The sequence below is a fragment of the Stegostoma tigrinum genome, chromosome 2 (assembly GCF_030684315.1).
Source record: "Stegostoma tigrinum isolate sSteTig4 chromosome 2, sSteTig4.hap1, whole genome shotgun sequence".
NCBI classification, from domain to species: domain Eukaryota; kingdom Metazoa; phylum Chordata; class Chondrichthyes; order Orectolobiformes; family Stegostomatidae; genus Stegostoma; species Stegostoma tigrinum.
Window position 1 is genome coordinate 8,592,174 of NC_081355.1, and position 21,486 is coordinate 8,613,659.

Genomic DNA, 21,486 nt, shown 5'->3' on the forward strand with positions numbered 1-21,486 from the left:
ACCATAGGGCCCCTCCCGTCTCATTAGAAATAGATGCTAAGTGGTGAGTTTAAATTGAGGGTCACCATGGGTCAGGCAAAATGGGAGATTCAGAGACAGGATCTTAATAACAATAAATGTCTTCAAGTAAACCTGTTGGACTATAACCTGGTGTCATGTGATTTTTGACCTCGTACACCCCAGCCCAACACCAGCACCTTCACGTCATAACAATAAATACTGCTCTACTGCCAGCCCTCCAGGACACTGGCCTAAAAGAGGAACTCACATCTCACTATCCTTCGAAAGAAAGCACAACACCAAGTCTATAAAGGGGTATACAAGGTATACAGCTGGATGAACACAGCAGGCCAAGCAGCATCAGAGGAGCAGGAAGGCTGGCATTTTGAGCCTAGACCCTTCTTCAGAAATGGGGGAGGGGAAGGGGTTCTGAAATAAATAGGGAGAGAGGGGAAGGCGGATAGAAGATGGATAGAGGGGAAAATAGATGGAGAGGAGACAAAAAGGTCAAAGAGGTGGGGATGGAGCAAGTAAAGACGAGTGTAGGTGGGGAGGTAGGGAGGAGATAGGTCAGTCCATGGAGGATGTACAGGTCAAGGGGGTGGGATGAGGTTAGTAGGTAGGAGATGGGGGTGAGGCTTGAGGTGGGAGAAGGGGATAGGTGGGAGGAAGGACAGGTTGGGAGGCGGTGATGAGCTGGGCTGGTTTTGGGATGTGGTGCAGGAAGGGAGATTTTGAAGCTGGTGAAGTCCACATTGATACCTTTGGGCTGCAGAGTTCCCAAACGGAATATGAGTTGCTGTTCCTGCAACCTTCGGGTGGCATCATTGTGGCACTGCAGGAGGCGCAGGATGGACATGTCATCTGAGGAATGGGAGGGGGAGTTAAAATGGTTTGCAAATGGGAGGTGCAGTTGTTTAGGGTGAACTGAGCATAGGTGTTCTAGAAAGCGGTCCCTAAGCCTCTGCTTGGTTTCCCCGATGTAGAGGAGGCCACAACGAGAACAGCAGATGCAGTATACCACATTAGCAGATGTGCAGGTGAACCAAATCTATAAAACCTGTACTGTAGAAAAAGTTACAGTATAACTGATACTGAGGTGGTGGATTTGAATTTAACGAAGGTGGCCTGATGCCCACTACAAAACTGGTAACACCAAGCCCCCTCGCACCTACCTGATCTCCAGTAGTTCCAAGAGAACTGTACCTAATTGGCAGTAGGAACTGTGCTGCCGAGGCTCCCGACTAAATGGGGGCCAATTTATTGCTGCACTGCATTCACTGGGCACCCCATCCAAGGAAATACTCTAGAGATGTGAGCCCATAGCTCTCTAGTATTAGTGCATCACTGAGAGTGGTGGCTGTTGATGATAATATGGTTGGATCTTCACCAGGTTTTATCATGGGTGCCCTCGAAAGGATTAGTGCGAGACTGGGTCATGGCAAGGGGGTCACAGGCAAGTGTTAGGGGAGGGGTGAAGCTCAGAGATCGGAGGACAGGGTTCGAAGAGGGTGGTGACTGTCAGCAGAACACTCCTTTCCAATTCTATTGATTGATTTATTGTCACATGCTTTGAAGTACAGTGAAAAGCTTTGTTTACAAATTAAAGTCTAGTCACTCTTAAATTGTAGCAAACACACCAAATAATTTGTTCACAGGAAGGTCATGCAAACACCAATGTGATAACGACCAGATACCATGCTTTGATGAAATTGGTTAGGGGTTAAGTTTGGATCAAGACATTAGGGAGAACTCCCCTGTTCTTTGAAATAATGTCATGCAGTCTTTCACAAACGCTTGTCACGATAGTTGGGACTCTGGACTTAAAGTTTCACCTGACAGATCGCAGCCTAAGCAATGCAGTGCTCCCTTAGTACTACATTGACCTTTCAGCCACAGTTATATGCACAAGGCTCCAGAGTGGGCTATGAACCCAGAACCTTCTGAGAATGCTACCAACAGAGTTACTGATCAGACCTTCTGACATTAAAGGATATGCTGCGTTTAAAAGTTAAAAAATACTTATACTTGGGCTGAATTTTTACCTGAAATCAGCTAAGTGTCAATTTTGGTGAGTTTCATGGAGGATTTCTATCTGTGAACCCTTGTGTGTTTTCTCATGCTATCTCCCCACGTGTAAGTGCACTACCGACACATCACACCTCTACAGTGCCTCACTCATCATATTTTCCACTCTTGTCACTGGTTCCATCTTTAAGGCTCAGCCATGCACCTGGTCAAGTGCTGGTAGTCTGCAGCTGCCACGTATGTCTCTTAGTCAATTGCCCCAGGTAAGTCAGACTGAGTGAAACTAACCCCAGTTTTGCCAACTGGAAAATGGAGGTCATGGTGAATTGTGTCATCAGCCCTGTGGAGTGCGCCCTGGTGTCCAGAGAGACAGCTAAAAGAGCATCCAGTGAGCTGGAGTCACCAAGTTATTGATCTGACATGCATGTTGGAAATTGTTGCTATCTACTTTCTATCTGATTGGTGGTAGAATGGGAAACTGCACATTAATGAGGCAAGATGACATTATAATGGGGATGCCAATACATGCAAAAAGGCCTCCCATTGCTCATTAGCAAGAATCTTGTCTCACTATTTAACATGGATGATAAATGGGACCTTTTGCTCTCAACATTGGCAATTCCCTTTTTAGCAATTTCATGTGTTTCTTCCAAGTTTCTCGCCATTGCTCAATTGTTCAGTGGCGGGAAGATTCTGTCCATTTTATTGCTTCCTTAGTTGAGGGTACAGAATGCAGAATGGATTGGAAAAGAGGAACCGAGAAACTTATTCATCATCGTAACTTTGTGTGGAAAAGTCTGACCTTTTGGAAACAGAGTCAGATTTGTTCACCATAACTGGTACATAGTCCAGAAGTAATTAAAGCCTCTTTACAAATCCTCTTCCAAGTCAAACATCATCTTGATTTGGAATTATATCACCATTCATTCAGTTTTCATTGGGTCAAGATCCAGGAATTCCTTTCCTAGTAGCATTGTGGGTGGATCATATGAATCGCAACACTTTAAGATAGCATCTACCACAACCTTCCCCTGGCCAATTAAGGATGGGCAATAAATGCAACCGGGATTAAACACAAGATTCAATATCACCTCTACAAAGTAATATTTTCACATTTATAAGAGACAGTATTTCTCTCACACAATTTCATGTTACATAACTTGAGGGAAAACAGTCTTTTTGTAACAGCAGAAAAATCAGAAATATCCAATGCACAAAAACATCATAATTCAGAATGTTAAAGTATTATACTGATTCCTTCTTATCTCATTTTTGCCAACATTCTTGATTCATTCCAGGGTCAAGCAATTTTCATTGCTTTTTAAATGCTTACTATTCATACAAGAAAATTAAATATGCAGAAAACTGCATGTTTACATTTTCAGGGTGGTTGAAAATTCAAAGAATTACAAGAATTTGCAGGCTTGGAAGTGAATTGCAAGTTTTTTCATCTGCAATGCTGAAGAAAAGCAATCTCGAAGAAAAGCAATCCCATGTGTGCTGCTCCCCAGTTACCACTTACTTTCACAGACAGTTAAGTATTCACATTCAGCTTACAAATTAACAGCTACATTCAATCCTCAGGTGACCTGACTCTTGCTCAGCTACCTGCTCTCAAAAGGGTCCTGGAGTGCAAAGGTGCTAATGCTAGAAAGGGAACTCAAAAGGTGTGGATATGTACTAGAAAGTGAAAGGATGGCCCCAGTGCGGGCCTTTTCATGAGAAAGCCTCTCAGATGACTGAATGGAGAGAAAGTTGATACAAATTTTCTGCCTTCTCTCTCTCAATCTATATTGGAGACATTTGCTGCTGTTTCCTCAAGCCTACCAATACTTTCTATCTGGCAAGAGCAAATTACTGCAGATGCTGGAATTCATACTGAAAACAAAGAAGTGCTGGAGATCACAGTGGGTCAGGCAGCATCCACAGAGAGAAAGATTCAAAGCTGATGAACAGTCATCTGGACTTGAAACTTTAGTTTGCTTTCTCCCAATGGATGCTGCCTGACTTTCTATTTGGCAACCTGGGAAGTAGCAGTAACCAGGCTGAACAGATGGTAAATCTGCTTGGGACCTGTGTCACTACTCTTAGTCACAAAGGACTCAGATGGGAGGGAAATCCTGGTCAAAGTTCTAAGGTGTTTGTAAATCTAAGCGCTCAATCTTTAAGCAATTCCACTTATTTCAAACGGATTCACTGCAGAGAAATTCCTCATCATCAGCATCCTAGTGAGATCAGAATCAAAGTTGGGCAACCATATAAATGCCACGGCTGGGTAGCGCAGACGACAGACTAGGTATTACACATTGTCTTGCTCACATCTTTGGCTTCCCAAAGCCTTTTAACTAATTGTAAGGCAAAACTCAGGAGAACAATGAAATGTGTGCAGTTGCAACAACACTCAAGAAGTTCAATACTAGCTTATTTTGATCAGAAGCTCTTTTACCAGCTTAAATATCCACTCACTTAATTACTGACGTACCATAGAAGCAGGATGCAATGTGGCACGTCGGTGAAGATCCCTTTACAACAAGTTACACATGACACTGATTTGGTCATGTATGGCTCTTCCTTCATATTTACTACCTTCAAATCTTGGAACTTCCTTTCCAACAGCACAGTATAAGAATCTTTGTCGCATGAACTGCAGTACTTCAAAGGAAGGTGACTCACTAGTACCTTCTCAAGGCCAACTGGCAGAATTTTGCATTCCACTTCAATTGCTGCCTTCCAAAGCTAGTCAAAGGGGGGACTGAACTTCCTGTTAGATCAAGGGACCAAGTTAACCAGGATGGGGTTTAGAAAGCAGACATGGAGTTATGCTGTCACTTCTTCACAATGCGACATTTCTGAAATGTTTCACCAGGAGTGAGGTTAGATTCTTGATTATCAAGAGAATGAAGAATTATTAAGGATATACATGAATGTAGAGTTGAGATTAAAATAAGATCAACCAAGATCTTGTTGAATGGCAGAGCAGGCTTAAAGGGCCAAATGGCTTATTCTTGTTTGTTGTATGTTTGTTTGTACACATATGTCTACCTTGCTGGTGCCTGGAATGCACTGCCAGAGGAGGTGACAGAAGCAGAAACAACAGCATTGTTTAAGAGATAATGGGAACTACAGATGCTGGAGAATTCCAAGATAATAAAATGTGAGGCTGGATGAACAGAGCAGGCCAAGCAGCATCTCAGGAGCACAAAATCTCAGGAGCTCTCTGATGAAGGGTCTAGGCCCGAAACGTCAGCTTTTGTGCTCCTGAGATGCTGCTTGGCCTGCCGTGTTCATCCAGCCTCACATTTTATTAGCATTGTTTAAGAGGCAACTTGACACATACATGAATCGGCAGGGAATGCAGGGCAGGGTTATGGACTGCAGAGAAGATAAATGATTTTAATTTGGAAAGGCGTCATGTGTCAGCACAGGATTGTTCAGTGAGGGCCTGTTCCTGTGCTGTACTGTTCTTTGTTCTTTTGTTTAACTAGCTTCCGGATTTACATGCCCCATTAAATCCATTCCCAATCCTCTTGCAGGGCTCACTTCTGACATTTTTCTTTCTGAAAATTTCTCCTTCTCCAGTAGTCCACAACAGATGTTTCCTATCCTCAACGCAACCCTTGTCTCAGTGTTATACCCTGCTCTAATTTTAGATCCTACTCTATATTTCAATTCAGCAGTTTGGACACATTCTTGTCCTGCTTATCATTTTTTAACAATGCAGTAGAAAATAACAGAAAACATGACTTAAACTTAACTTCAGTTTAAAATAAAATTATGTTGATTTGGATAACTATATCATTGAGTTTGGAATACTTGCCCTTGTCAGACAGTGCACAGAGTAGAGGAGTTGGGATGTCGTGTTGCAACTGTACATTGGTTAGGCCACTATTGGAATACTATGTGCAATTCTGGTTTCCCTGCTATAACAAGGATGTTGTTCAGAAAAGATTTACAAGGATGTTGCCAGGGTTGGAGGGGTTGAGCTATAGGGTGAGGCTGAATTGTCTGGGACTATTTTTGCTGGAGTGTTAGAGGCTGACGGATGACCTAGCAGAAGTTTATAAAGTCATGAGGGGCATGGTTAGGGTAAATAGACAAGGTCTTTTCCCCAAGGTTGTGAGTCAAAAACTAGAGGGGATTGGTTTAAGGTGAGAGGGATAAGATTTAAAAGGGGCCTAAGGGGCAATTTTTCATGCAGAGGGTGATGTATGTATGGAATGAGCTACCAGAAGAAGTGGTGAAGGCTGATAAAATTACTACATTTAAAAGGGTCTGGATAGGTATATGAATAGGAAGGGTTTTGAGGGATTGGGCTAAATGCTGGCAAATGGGACTAGATTAATTTCGGATATCTGGTCAGCGTGGACGAGTTGGACTAAGTGTCTGTTTCCATGCTGTGTATTGCTATGACTATGACTCTAAGTAAATTTTACTGCTTGCTTTATTTTACAAACATAAATGTAATTGTGCACAAATTTTATTTCAAACCAACACAGATTAATGGAATCAGTATACTTATCTCCCATAAATGTACATATTTATAATTATGGATAACAAATTGTTTTTAACATCCCACTTTGAACATTAAAGTTAATTGATTAATACACAGGATGTAGTGATTACAAGACGAATGACAATTGCATTCACAAGTGAAGCAATTACAACTTCAGAATATTGAACGGCCATAAAGGTAGAATAATTACTTTTGACACAATCCATTTATCATTTATCCAACATATAATTATTGAGAACATTTGGACTTTAAAATGAAACAAACCTGAATACAATAATTCCATTTCCAAAGATAATGGTTTTGAACAGAATAGTTAAGTCTGAATTTGTGGAATTCAGTAAGAAGTTTCAAGTTAATGTCACATGTGTTCTGTAATAGTGTTTAAGAAGTTGCATACCTTGCTCATAGAGCATTTCCATGTTAGCTCCTTTATAGGCAACTAGATTGTTGAGAAGTAATACCACACTTTGCATGACAGTGCCCAGTACATTGTTCTGCTGATCCTGTGAATCAAATAAACAAGTAATTGTGTGAAACACGGAAAAAAGCATATAAACTCAACCTCAAGAATCTGAAAACAAAACCACACTGTAATACTTATAGAATAATGGCTCAGCAGTAATAGAACACAAGAGTGCTTTAGTACGACATGCCAGGATCATCAACAACACCATACATTAACCAAGATGCCACCAATTTTATGTGCAGAAGTCAATTTTTTTTTATTATTCACTAGTGGGATGTGACCGTCACTGGAAGGCCAGGATTTATTGACCGTACCCAGTTGTCTTTGAGAAGGTGGTGATGCGCTGCCTTCTTGAACTGCTGTGGATCATGCGCTACAGGTAGATCCACAATACACTTAGAGAGGAAGTTTCAGGATGGTGAGTGGCTTGGAGGGGAACTTGTAGCTGCTGGTGTTCCCATGTATCCACTGTCCTTGTCCTTCGAGATGAATGTGGTCATGGGTTTACAAGGTAACAAAGTGTGGAGCTGGATGAACACAACAGGCCAAGCCTAGGCCCCAAAACATCAGCTTTTGTGCTCCTAAGATGCTGCTTGGCCTGCTGTGTTCATCCAGCTCCACATTTTGTTATCTCGGATTCTCCAGCATCTTCAGTCCCCATTATCTATGGGTTTACAAGGTGATGTCTAAGGATCTTTGATGAATTTCTGCAATGCACCTTGTAGATAGTACACATGCAGCTACTGACTGTCAGTGGCAGACGGTGTGGATCTGATGCAAATCAAGCAGGCTGCTTTATTCTGAATGGTGCCAAGCTTCTTGAGTGATATTGGAGCATTCATCTAGGCAAGTGTAGAGTAGTGGATCACAGACCTGACTTGTACCTTGTAGGTGGTGGACAGGCTTTGGGAGACAGGAGGTGAGTTACTTACTGCAGTATTCTTAGCCTCTGACCTGCTCTTGTAAGCCACTGTATTTATATGGTGAGTCCAGCTGAGTTTCTGGTCAATGGTAAACCCCCACTAAGCAATGACCATAGAGAGAGTTATCTTCGTTCAATACAGAGCTAAACAGAGAGCTTCAACAAATGTCACATAAGGCTGGCACTGCTGGTGATAGTACCTGCTCGCTATAGCCTGAAACTTAGCTGCAACTGCTTGGTGTCAAGCTGCAATGCTGATCAATTGAGGGGAATGCTAGAGAGCAGCAACTTGCCTTGCCATTAACTCATACTGCACAAGTACATTCATCAACAACTAAACAAGAGATGTATGCTCGTGATAATGGGAACTGCAGATGCTGGAGAATCCAAGATAATGAAATGTGAGGCTGGATGAACACAGCAGGCCAAGCAGCATCTCAGGAGCACAAAAGCTGATGTTTTGGGCCTAGACCCTTCATCAGAACAGGGGGATGGGGAGAGGGAACTGGAATAAATAGGGAGAGGGGGGAGGCGGACCGAAGATGGAGAGAAAAGAAGATAGGTGGAGAGGAGAGTATAGGTGGGGAGATAGGGAGGGGATAGGTCAGTTCAGGGAAGATGGACAGGTCAAGGAGGCGAGGTGAGATGGTAGGTAGGAAATGGAGGTGCGGCTTGAGGTGGGATGAAGGGATGAGTGAGAGGAAGAACAGGTTAGGGAAGCAGAGACAGGCTGGGCTGGTTTTGTCATGCAGTGGGGTGAGGGGAAGAACTGGGCTGGTTTTGGGATGCAGTAGGGGAAGGGGAGATTTTGAAGCTTGTGAAGTCCACATTGATACCATTGGACCGCAGGGTTCCCAAGCGGAATGTGAGTTACTGTTCCTGAAACCTTCGGGTGGCATCCTTGTGGCACAGCAGGAGGCCCATGATGGACATGTTGTCTGAGGAATGGGAGGCGGAGTTGAAATGGTTCGCGACTGGGAGGTGCAGTTGTTTATTACGAACTGAGCGGAGGTGTTCTGCAAAGCGGTCCCCAAGCCTCCGCTTGGTTTCCCCAATGTAGAGGAAGCCGCACCGGGTACAATGGATACAGTATACCACATTGGCAGATGTGCAGGTGAACATCTGCTTGATATGGAAGGTCATCTTGGAGCCTGGGATGGGGGTGAGGGAGGATGTGTGGGGGCAAGTGTAGCATTTCCTGCGGTTGCAGGGGAAGGTGCCGGATGTGGTGGGGTTGGAGGGGAGTGTGGAGCGGACAAGGGAGTCATGGAGAGAGTGGTGTCTCCGGAAGGCAGACAAGGGTGGGGACGGAAAAATGGCATGGGTCTCCCCCGCAGAACAGGCAGCCCTCTGCTCCCTCCGGTCCAACCCCAACCTCACCATCAAACCCACACACAAGGGTGGCGCAGTGGTAGTATGGCGCACTGACCTCTACATTGCCGAGGCCAAACGCCAACTCTCTGACACCTCCTCCTACCGCCCCCTTGATCATGACCCCACCCCTGAGCACCAAACGATCATCTCCAACACCATCTATGACTTCATCACGTCACGGGACCTCCCACCCACAGCCTCCAACCTCACTGTTCCCCAACCCCACACGGCCCGTTTCTATCTCCTTCCCAAAGTCCACAAACCTGCTTGCCCTGGTCAACCCATTGTCTCAGCCTGTTCCTGCCCCACTGAACCCATCTCCACCTGTCTGGACTCCATTTTCTCCCGTTTGGTCCAGGAACTTCCCACCTACGTCAGTGACACCACCTACGCCCTCCACCTCCTCCAGAACGTCCAATTCCCTGGCCCCCAACACCTCATTTTCATCATGGACGTCCAGTCCCTATACACCTGTATTCCTCATGCAGATGGCCTCATGGCCCTCCACTTCATCCTGTCCTGCAGGCCCGACCAATCCCCCTCCACCTACACCCTCATCCGCCTAGCCGAACTCGTCCTCACCCTCAACAACTTCTCTTTCGATTCCTCCCACTTCCTACAGACAAAGGGGGTGGCCATGGATACCCCCATGGGCCCAAGCTATGCCTGCCTCTTTGAAGGTCACGTGGAACAGTCCCTCTTCTGCACCTACACAGGCCCTAAACCCCACCTCTCCCTCCGTTACATTGATGACTGTATCGGCGCCGCCTCTTGCTCCCCAGAAGAGCTTGAACAGTTCATCCACTTTACCAACACCTTCCACCCCAACTTCAAGTTCACCTGGGCCATCTCCAACACATCCCTCACCTTCCTGGACCTCTCAGTCTCCATCTCAGGTAACCAGCTAGAAACTGATGTCCATTTCAAGCCCACCGACTCCCACGGCTACCTAGAATACACCTACTCCCACCCACCCTGCTGCAAAAATTCCATCCCCTATTCCCAAATCCTCCGCCTCCGCCGCATCTGCTCCCACGATGAGGCATTCCACTCCCGCACATCCCAGATGTCCACGTTCTTCCAGGTCCGCAACTTTCCCCCCGCAGTGGTCGAGAATGCCCTTGACCACGTCTCCAGCATTTCCCGCAACACATCCCTCACATCCCGCCCTCACCGCAACTGCCCCCAGAGGATCCCCCTCGTTCTCACACACCACCCCACCAACCTCCGGATACAACGCATCATCCTCCAACACTTCCGCCATCTACAATCTGACCCCACCACCCAAGACATTTTTCCATCCCCACCCTTGTCTGCTTTCCGGAGAGACCACTCTCTCCACGACTCCCTTGTCCGCTCCACACTCCCCTCCAACCCCACCACACCCGGCACCTTCCCCTGCAACCGCAGGAAATGCTACACTTGCCCCCACACATCCTCCCTCACCCCCATCCCAGGCCCCAAGATGACTTTCCATATCAAGCAGATGTTCACCTGCACATCTGCCAATGGGGTATACTGTATCCATTGTACCCAGTGCGGCCTCCTCTACATTGGGGAAACCAAACGGAGGCTTGGGGACCGCTTTGCAGAACACCTCCACTCAGTTCACAACAAACAACTACACCTCCCAGTCGCGAACCATTTCAACTCCGCCTCCCATTCCTCAGACGACATGTCCATCATGGGCCTCCTGCACTGCCACAATGATGCCACCCGAAGGTTGCAAGAACAGCAACTCATATTCCGCTTGGGAACCCTGCAGCCCAATGGTATCAATGTGAACTTCACCAGCTTCAAAATCTCCCCTTCCCCCACTGCATCCCAAAACCAGCCCAGTTCTTCCCCTCCCCCCACTGCATGACAAAACCAGCCCAGCTCGTCCCCTCCCCCCACTGCATCCCAAAACCAGCCCAGCCTGTCTCTGCCTCCCTAACCTGTGCTTCCTCTCACCCATCCCTTCCTCCCACCTCAAGCCACACCTCCATTTCCTACCTACTAACCTCATCCCGCCTCCTTGACCTGTCTGTCCTCCCTGGACTGCCCTATCTCCTCCCCACCTATACTCTCCTCTCCACCTATCTTCTCCTCTATCCATCTTCAGTCTGCCTCCCCCTCTCTCCCTATTTATTCCAGAACCTTCACCCCATCCCCCTCTCTGATGAAGGGTTTAGGCCCAAAACGTCAGCTTTTGTGCTCCTGAGATGCTGCTTGGCCTGCTGTGTTCATCCAGCTCCACACTATGTAACCCTGTGTCACAGTGCTGATGAGTAGAAATGAATAACACAGTGGAAACAGTTTTGAAATAGAATTGGAAGTTAGATTTTAAAAATGAACTGAGGGTTGCCTTTAGCATTTTTGCAACTGCTTAGGCACTGCTCATTGTCCCTGATGTTTCGAGACTATCAGGAAAAATATAGCAATACGTGCAATGACCATTATAAAAATGAGTACATCTACAAGAGAAGTACAGCCAACATCATTTTGGTGTCCATAATTTAGAGGTTACAGTGAATTAAAAATTACTGTTTTTTAAAAGAAAGAACTAATTTATTAAAAATTCTGGACCAGACAGTTTGTTGAGATGAATAATTGATTATATCATTGGATCCTCAATATGTTTAAATTACTGAACTAATAGAAAAATCCATTGGTGTTCCAATTTAACAACAAGGAAGTTAGTGAGAAATCATCTCTTCACCACTGGTATTGATGAGACTTTGCCTATAAATGAAGGACAATCCGGAATTATCAAAACTTACACTTTATTACATCTCTATTTGTTGAAAGTTCAAAATAATGGAAATGTCAACCTAATAAATTTAGTAGGCACCAAACATTTGAAGAAGACTTGGATTTTTGCATATAAAGATATATTAATGTACTGGAGAGGCGATAAAAGGAATTCAAACACTCAATTTCCATGTTAATATAAACAGTTCACTTTTGTCGCATCTGTCATGCTCAAAGCTAATTTGTTTAATAATTGAAGGCTGCATATTTGATGCACCTCTCTGTTTGAAAAAGAGGACAAAGACGAACGAGAAAGAGATTGTCACCTGTTTGATTACAGCACTGTTCACACTTCGTTCTTATGCAACAATGGGGGCAGATGTTTTTGTGAACTCTTCATTTACATTAATTTCACTCAATCACTTGCAAGGAACTATTAGTTTTACACTATGAAAGTTGCAGTTAAGAGATGTGTTTGAAAAGAACAAATAGCAAATGATTGAAGAATATAATGAAATAAAGCAATAAATTTAAGTTTTTGCCTCAGTTGTTGGAGGTATTATATTGTCTCTTGTTTCATAAAGTGCTGACGAGATATGTCTACCTATCTATATTCAACAAAAATTTTGAGTATGTTTCCTTTCAGGTTAGACAATTGGTCCATAGCAACCCCGTGAATGTTCACTTCTTTCCCAGAGTTATGTACCTACCAGAGTACTCTAGACTCCCAGATGGCCATAGCCTTTGCAACTAATAACTCAGTTGTTCCATCTACTGTTGAGGCTTTTCTTCTGTACCTTATTAATCTCTCCTGTTCTGAACTTTAAATCTGAAGTTTAATATAAGTATATTCTGAAGTTTAATAACTATTCATTAGCCTGTTCTTGCCGCCTTATGAATCAGATCCAAGGATTCCAAAGAGATTTATAACTTTGGACATTTAATTAATCTTTCTTTCTATTCATATTCAATTTAGTATTTGTAATATTTTGCTGATTAAATTAACTTCCATTAGTTATTCTGCCATTTTGGGGATTGTTTGTGTCTTTGAATCAACAGGATCAATTTTGAAGGGCATCATTATTTTCATTTTGATTCAATTTGGTTTCCATATTTATTTAATTACATGAACAGTGGTGCATTGGTACTAGATTAGTAATACAGAGATATGAGTTTAAATCCCACCACACTACTAGGCATTTCAACTCAATTAAATGAATAAATCTGGAGTAACAAAATCTATCACCTGTTTGCAACCTTGAAACTATCAGAAGGTCATAAATATCAAGCTGGATTAATTATGTCATTTTCAGGAAGAATAGCTACTACTGTCACCTAAGAGAGTGAAGCCTTCTCAGCATCACTTTCTCAAGGGCAGAAAGAGCTGTCATTGCAAGTTACACCCATTTGCCAACAATAAATAAAACTGAAAATCCTTCCATGGACAAAGAAATTTTGCAAATTGCTACAGCATCAGAAAAGTTTACAGTACACTCAAATTGCCAGAACTTTTCTAAGTGTATCAAACACTTTTGGGAAAACCTTGTAAAAATTGTTTTTGCCTTTCAGCTCATTTCTAATTTGTGTTTAGATATTCAATTCAAATCATTTTCTATGGAGGGGAAGTAGAAAAACAACCCAGCTTTAAGATATAAAAGAGTTTTATAGGGTCTATTTGGAGAAGATGCTTCCACTACAAATGAAACCAGGACGGGGGACTAATAGAAATGAGATAGTCACTAATAAACCTAATGGAGAATTCAACAGAAAATGATTTGCCTCAGAATGGTGGGAAATATGGAACTGTTTACGATAAAGAGTATTTGAGCTGAATAGAATGGATGCAGTGAGGGGAAGCCAGATAGTTGTCATCAAAGCATGGTAGGCTTCGAGATTTGTCTGTCCTCAGAAGCAACAGGTTTTGGGGCAGAATGGTCATGAATTGCCTGAATAAGGGGAAGTTCCTGAACCAGGGTTCTCCTCACTGTCCTTCTGCTTTCTTCACTTCTCCTCAACAAACATTATGACTGTTTCTGACTTATTGAATAAGGTGCTGCCTTGGCATGCTTTACAGCAGGTTCATCTCATGCAGAGATGTCAATTTATCTCAGGCAACCAACTTGTAACTGATGTCCATTTCAAGCCCACCGACTCCCACAGCTACCTGGAATACACCTCCTCCCACCCACCCTCCTGCAAAAATTCCATCCCCTATTCCCAATTCCTCCGCCTCCGCCGCATCTGCTCCCACGATAAGACATTCCACTCCCGCACATCCCAGATGTCCAAGTTCTCCCCACACCTCCTCCCTCACCCCCATCCCAGGCCCCAAGATGACATTCCACATTAAGCAGAGGTTCACTTGCACATCTGCCAATGTGGTATACTGCATCCACTGTACCCGGTGCGGCTTCCTCTACATTGGGGAAACCAAGCGGAGGCTTGGGGACCACTTTGCAGAACACCTCCGCTCAGTCCGCAACAAACAACTGCACCTCCCAGTCGCAAACCATTTCCACTCTCCCTCCCATTCTCTAGATGACATGTCCATCATGGGCCTCCTGCAGTGCCACAATGATGCCACCCGAAGGTTGCAGGGACAGCAACTCATATTCCGCCTGGGAACCCTGCAGCCATATGGTATCAATGTGGACTTCACCAGTTTCAAAATCTCCCCTTCTCCTACTGCATCCCTAAACCAGCCCAGTTCGTCCCCTCCCCCCACTGCACCACACAACCAGCCCAGCTCTTCCCCCCCACCCATTGCATCCCAAAACCAGTCCAACCTGTCTCTGCCTCCCTAACCGGTTCTTCCTCTCACCAATCCCTTCCTCCCACACCAAGCCGCACCCCCAGCTACCTACTAACCTCATCCCACCTCCTTGACCTGTCCGTCTTCCCTGGACTGACCTATCCACTCCCTACCTCCCCACCTACACTCTCTCCATCTATCTTCTTTACTCTCCATCTTCGGTCCGCCTCCCCCTCTCTCCCTATTTATTCCAGTTCCCTCCCTGATCCCCCTCTCTGATGAAGGGTCTAGGCCCGAAACGTCAGCTTTTGTGCTCCTGAGATGCTGCTTGGCCTGCTGTGTTCATCCAGCCTCACATTTTATTATCTTGGAATTCTCCAGCATCTGCAGTTCCCATTATCTCTGTCAATTTATCTCATTGTCAGAGGCCTTCAGAGTGTCCATAACAGGTTTTCTCTGCCCTCATTGGAATTAGATGCCATCCTTAAGTCGTAAAAAGAAAATCTCCCTCTGAAACTGATTATATGGCATGCTTTATACAGTGTCCAGACCAGTGGAGCTAATTTCACATAGCCACAGTTTGAGCTGGAGAAATTATTTTTGTTGATGTGCCTGTACTTGACTTTGAGTGTCCTGCAGAAGCTATACAGTATGGAAGGAAGAGAGGAATAGAAGGATATATTATTTGGGTTAGATGAACACATTCAGATAAGGCCTCTGGGGAATAAATAGTATCATGGACCAGCCGGACCAGTTGGCCTGTGTCTGCGTTTTAAATACTGTGAGAGGTCAATGCTTCTTTTTCATTTCCTTTGTGAGCAATGCCATGGGAGAACAACTAGTTCACATACATTCAACATTGAATAATCAGTTGTATTTGTTATTCATTCGTGTACAATCAGAGTCTGAGTGCTGGAGGCATTACATTTTAATGAGCAAACTAAATCCACACACAAAACAAGTGGAAGATGGTAATTTCAAGTTTAATTATCATTCACAGTACGGTGGAAGCAATTTTTTTTATTGAATCTGCTCATTGCACTTCTCCCACATTAGTGTCCCTGGCTTAATAACTCATTTGTGCACTTGAGATAAGTTTATTAGATGGCACAGAATAAAAGTTTTCTGTTAATTCATGTGATTTCTGGAACACGCTTCTTTAGATAATGAGCACAAATAAAAGATCACTGTTGAGCTGTTCGAAACCATATTTAAGGTTCGATATTATAAAACCATTGTCAGTCATCTCATGGTGTTGCATTATGGAGTCATAATCAAGCATATTGTATCAAATTACATGGAACATAAAGAAGCCAGGTCATTTAATCCAACTTGTCTGTACCAATGCTATATATTGCATTGAGAAGGCAGGAGATAATTGAACCAGGCAGGCAGTGATAATTAACTTCTCGTTTGAAGGCTGATATATTTTGAATTGGGGAAGCAGAGAAGTAGAATTGATTGGAGCAGAAAAGATTTCTCTGCAGTACAGGCTGAAGAGTTGTGAGAATGTAAAACCACCACTGTTGGATGGGGGAAGTCGCAACAGCACTGCAAACAAAATCTTGGTGTAGACTAAGAAATTTATCATGACAAAAGTTGACACAAAAATGTGACAACTGAAAGTTTGATTCTGTACACAGAGCAAATGGATACTCTTGCAGTGCCAGTGTTGTGAGGAAAGGTTTGCATTATTTCAGCAGAGTGTGGAAACCAGGAGAGAATATTAGAAAGAAGTACCAGGGCACACAAAATGTTGTAAGAGACAGATAACGGTAAAGTCAATAGGTGCCATTGGAATAAGGTAGAAGATGATGAAGTCTAAATCATGGTTACAATGTAGGTGAATGAATGTACAAAGTGACTGGGGAGTTACAGGCACATTTTGCTGTGTGGATTTTGACGTAGTGATCGTGGAAACCTGCCTTAAAGAAGGGCAGGTCTAGGTGTTAAATATTTCTGATTACAATGTGTTCAGAAAAGATAGGAAACAAAACGAAAGGATAAGTGGCAGTGATAATGGGAACTGCAGATGCTGGAGAATCCAAGATAACAAAGTGTGTGGAGCTGGATGAACACAGCAGGCCAAGCAGCGTCTCAGGAGCACAAAAGCTGACGTTTCGGGCCTAGATCCTTCATCAGAGAAGGGGATGGCGAGAGGGAACTGGAATAAATAGGGTCCCTGAGGTTGGTCCGGAGGGAGGAGGGTAACTTCTTCAGCTTAGGCATCCCTGGAGAAGTGGCGTTTATTCAGGAGAGCTTTGCAGTACTGGAGAAAAAAAATGTTTCAGAGAGTTTGATTGCGCTATAGCAAAGGAATAAGAAGAGCGTGATTGCATTGTTTGGTGTAATCTATATAATTGGCACCTTTTAATAACACATATAGAGACTGGTAAGGTAAGGGACAAGTGTTCCTTTATTGTCCACCACAGGCATCTTTACCGAGAGCATTCTAAGCAGCAGTATCTCAAATTCCCTCCCTAATCCTCTATTTTTCTATATGTTTCTTTACCACCCAACTAAAGCCTACCTCTTCAGGCAAGCTTTTAATCAGCTGTCCTAATATCTTCTTCTTCAACCGCATCAGTTGTTCTTCATTCTTATATGGAATGTGGATGTCGTTGGCAAGACCAGTATTGTTGCCCACCCCTAAGTACCCTTGAACTGAATGGTTTGATAGGCCATTTTAGAGGGCATTAAGAGTCAATTACATTACTATTAGCCTGGAATCATTTGTAGGCGAGGCTAGATACAAAACACTGGAGACATATCCTCCTGTTAAACATATTGTGTAAATGCAAGATTTTCTTGTTGCCTATTTTTCTTCGTGATTTTTTTCTGTCACTCACCATGATTTTTCTGAAAGCACAGACTGATTCATTCTTCCAAGGAGTCTACCAGTGCAACTGTTCTGCAATCAGATGAGTCATTGCTATGCAAAAGTAAGCAGCTTGGATCCATTCTCCATTTCTGTTCTCTTAAGTGTGACTATGGAAAAATTCTCCCAACCCTGATCTCCATTCTATAGTTTTCCCCAGTAATCAGGAATTACCCACATGGAAAATTGTAAACTCGACCTGTGTCCTCTGCTTTTGTACTGAACATTAATGAGTCTTGGAGCATGCCTTTGGCTAACAGGCTCCTCATATTTTAATTCTAGCAGTAGATGTTCACTGAGACAAATTCACTGCATATCCTAAAACTACAAAGGTTTAATACTGCAAACTTAATTTTTTAAAAAAAGTCTTTCAAACCAAACAATTAGATGTATTTCTGCCTCCTTTCTTAATAACATAATGGCTTTGAATTTGCAGTATTGGTATTCTTTAGAGCCAAGCGATGAATGGGGATTTCCCTCCGCACCTCTTTAACATGAAAGACATTCAAACCTGGTATAAACTAGTAAAAATGACAAGTGTAACTAGTCTTTTGGATCACAAACCCTTATTCATTATATCCTAAAGGAAGGCTGCTGTATAATGCTAGAAGGCAAAGAAATTTCTCAAAATGCTCTTTTCTAGTGAGTATTCCAATTCAAAGGTTTGTTTTAATCATCAGTATTTGCGGGATAACTGAAGCAGTATCGTCTCCGTGAAAGAGCTATGAAATGTTACTACTATAACATGAAATGAAGATAAATTTACTTGTGCATGCAGAGACAGCAGGAGGAAAGAAATCAAAGTACTTAACCAAGCATAAAAATTGCACTCGAGTCACAAATCAAGTTTGAACAATATTTCTTTAAAGAGCACTGTGATCAAATAACTGTTCTCTAGGCGCGGTTGACAGGTGAAGGTAAATGGAAAAAGATTGCCTTTGCTTGAACCTATGTTTGCACCATTTAACCTTTTGTATTGTTCTGGCAACGAAGACAGTGAGTAAAGTGGTTTTGAACAGACACTAACCAAGTATTGTGCCCTCACATGTAGAAGATGATCTGTAACATTCCTTTTCAAAAGACAATCAATGCTTCCCATGGGTTTTTCTTTTGCTAAACCAATTTGCACTGAATATTCTTGCAGCATAGTCTCAGGAACACTACAACATATGTTAGGTCAAGTTCAGAAGGAAACAGTTTGTGAAAAATTGTCTATTTCATATAGGGAGGCATGTGGCTAAGAATGCTGTTGGTAGTATCAAACTGAGGGAATTGAATATAAGTTTTGAATATGTGGTCCAATGTGATTTGCAAGGTCATCTGTGGTTTGCTTCTGGGTCTGGTATACCACGTGTATTACAAACACATGTGCCTAACGCTCTACATTCTATATTTCTATGCATCTGCTGATTTACTGGTACATTATTTATGTTGCTGTATCCTAATGTAATAGATGTTCTTGGAATAACAACACCTTTTTCTTTGGGTAGTAGATATATTCTTTGTGGTAAGGACATAGGATTCCAGAGAGTGCATAAGTATTTGCAGAGACTCCCTACAAAGAAATATGTGAAAACTACTGCTTCAGATAATAGCTGAAAATAGGAGAAGCAAAGCTGAAACAGTTGATTTGCCTCATCTGAGCTCTAAGCTATTAATGCCTCAAAACAAAGTCTCAAATAATTATTGCTTAGAACATATAAATAATAATGGAATTATTAGTAAGTTCTAGTTATGAACGTAAGGATTAGAAGCAGAAGTGGTCCCTTGAATTTGCTCCCTATTCAATCTTCTGCCTTTATTTCATTTTCTTTCACTACTCCTCATAATTCCTCACATTCAAAATTTCAAATAAACGTTCTTGCTGTATGAGTTAGTGATATTTCAATATGTAACTTAAGCTTGTGGTGTAGCATCTTATTTTGCTGACTGATATAAATATCATTTCATTATAACATTGTAATACTGTTTGAAATGATGTGAATTTCCTTTAAAATCATATTTTTCTTTACTAGTTTTCTCTACTCCCCTCTTAAAAGCATTAACATCTTGCCTGGGTACACTTACAAGGAGTCACTCATTCATTTGTACATTAAATGACAATTACTAAAATTTGCTAAAAAGAAATCGGAAATTGAAGCCTTTTATCTTGTACTCTTGAGAACAAAGATGCAAGAAATAGTACTGAAAAAAGACACAGTTTTACGCAGCATGAGAAATAGGCTATCATTGGCCTGGAGTTGTAGCATTGTCAGTTAATCGTCAATCTTCATTCTCAAACCAGACGGGTAGATTCTGATTGGTCAGGGTATTGTCATGGAATACAGCAGAATTAGGCCTTTTTTGAAAAAGGTGTGAGCAGCAAATTCCTTTTGTTTGCACAAAACAGGGATCTTAAATTTGTTTCTGTTGTAAATCCTAGCAGAGTCCAGATTATTTAATACATGATTTCCAATAGCAGAATCACATTTAATGGTGTATTCAAGTGTTTCAGAGGCTTACAAACATGGGCAGGTGAAGAACAAATGACATAGAATATGAAAATGAGGAGACTGCAAAAACTTAATAAAAAAAGTTTGGAGCCAACTGAAGCATTGTGTCCACTTCTGAACATCATTTCGTTTGTAATATAAAATCTTCGGAGAAGGTACTGATCAAAATTTTCAAGATATTATGTGCAACAACTAGGATAGATTGGCAGAAATTATTTCTGTTGCTTGGGGAGCTTAAGACTCAGGGCTATGATATAAAAATTAAGGCCAGGCTTAATGGGAGCAAAATTAAGAACACTTCTACACACAAAAGGCAGTAGGAGTTTTGAACTTTCTTATTAATTCCAGGTAAAATGTTCATTTTAAAACAGATTGAAGGATTTTTATTAAACAAAGGGACAATGGGAGAAAATGAAGCAAATGGGCTGAAATTCTGTGCTCCTGGAGGTGATGAGCTCAGCAGCAGGAAGCACATTTATTTAGGTAGGGTATTATTACCCAAATGCCACCACCATCTCGCCTTCAGTTGTAATGTGTCAAGGCAGGAATGCCCATGGTCAACTTTTCTAACAAGCCACCAAGTGAGGCCCTTGAGTAGGCAGTTAAGAGAAACTTAAGGACCGCATCCCGCTGCTAGGATTAACAGAGATGAAAGCAGACTTGTTAACATGTGGCATGCCCACAGGTGAACGCCAACATGTATGGGCATTGTGTCACCTTGGGGTCCCTCCATCAAAGGGATTCAGTGTCTGGTTGAGGGACTAGATATAGGAAAGGTGCATATTCATTGAGGGCCACTCACCCTATAGTCCTTTGCTTGAGCTTCATGGTCCCTGTGCCTGCAATCCCTAATTGCAGAACCAAACCCCTACTCCACCAAAATAACCATTAGCATCTCAACAAGACAGCTTACTCGCAAACAAAAGTAGAGATTGCTCAACATGTCTGGCAGCATCTGTGGAGAGAAATCAGAGTTAACATTTTGGGTCAAATGACCATTCTTCAGAGCTTCTATCAAGATAGCTCACTCATTGGTCATCTGTGATCCTGAGGTTCCTACAGGCATCAACCAGGGCCTCAGGCAGCTCCCTCTGGACAGGACTTTAATTCCCAGGATCTTAAAGGCTCACTGTCGCCCAATTGGCATTACATTCAGTGGGATTTTCACAGTCAGCTTGGGCGTCTCATCAGGCCAGTTGCTAGCTGATGAGACACCTAAAGTCAATAAGATTCTGCCCTGACAGCAATATCTCTAAGCGTCTATGAACTCATTAAATGGTGCAACAGGATCAAGGGGCCAAATCGCCTATTCCTGTTTCTGTGTTCCC

At 42.8% G+C, this 21,486-nt stretch overlaps 1 protein-coding gene across 3 annotated transcripts in view; it reads right to left on the minus strand.

The window, feature by feature from the left end:
• Positions 1 to 21,486, minus strand: part of ulk4 (unc-51 like kinase 4) — a 416,752-nt gene that overhangs the window by 108,320 nt on the left and 286,946 nt on the right. For all 3 annotated transcript variants that reach the window (XM_059652139.1, XM_048563177.2, XM_059652146.1), the window contains one exon: positions 6,939 to 7,044. In XM_059652139.1, the coding sequence (XP_059508122.1) occupies positions 6,939 to 7,044 (106 nt within the window). The remainder of the gene's footprint in view (positions 1 to 6,938; positions 7,045 to 21,486) is intronic.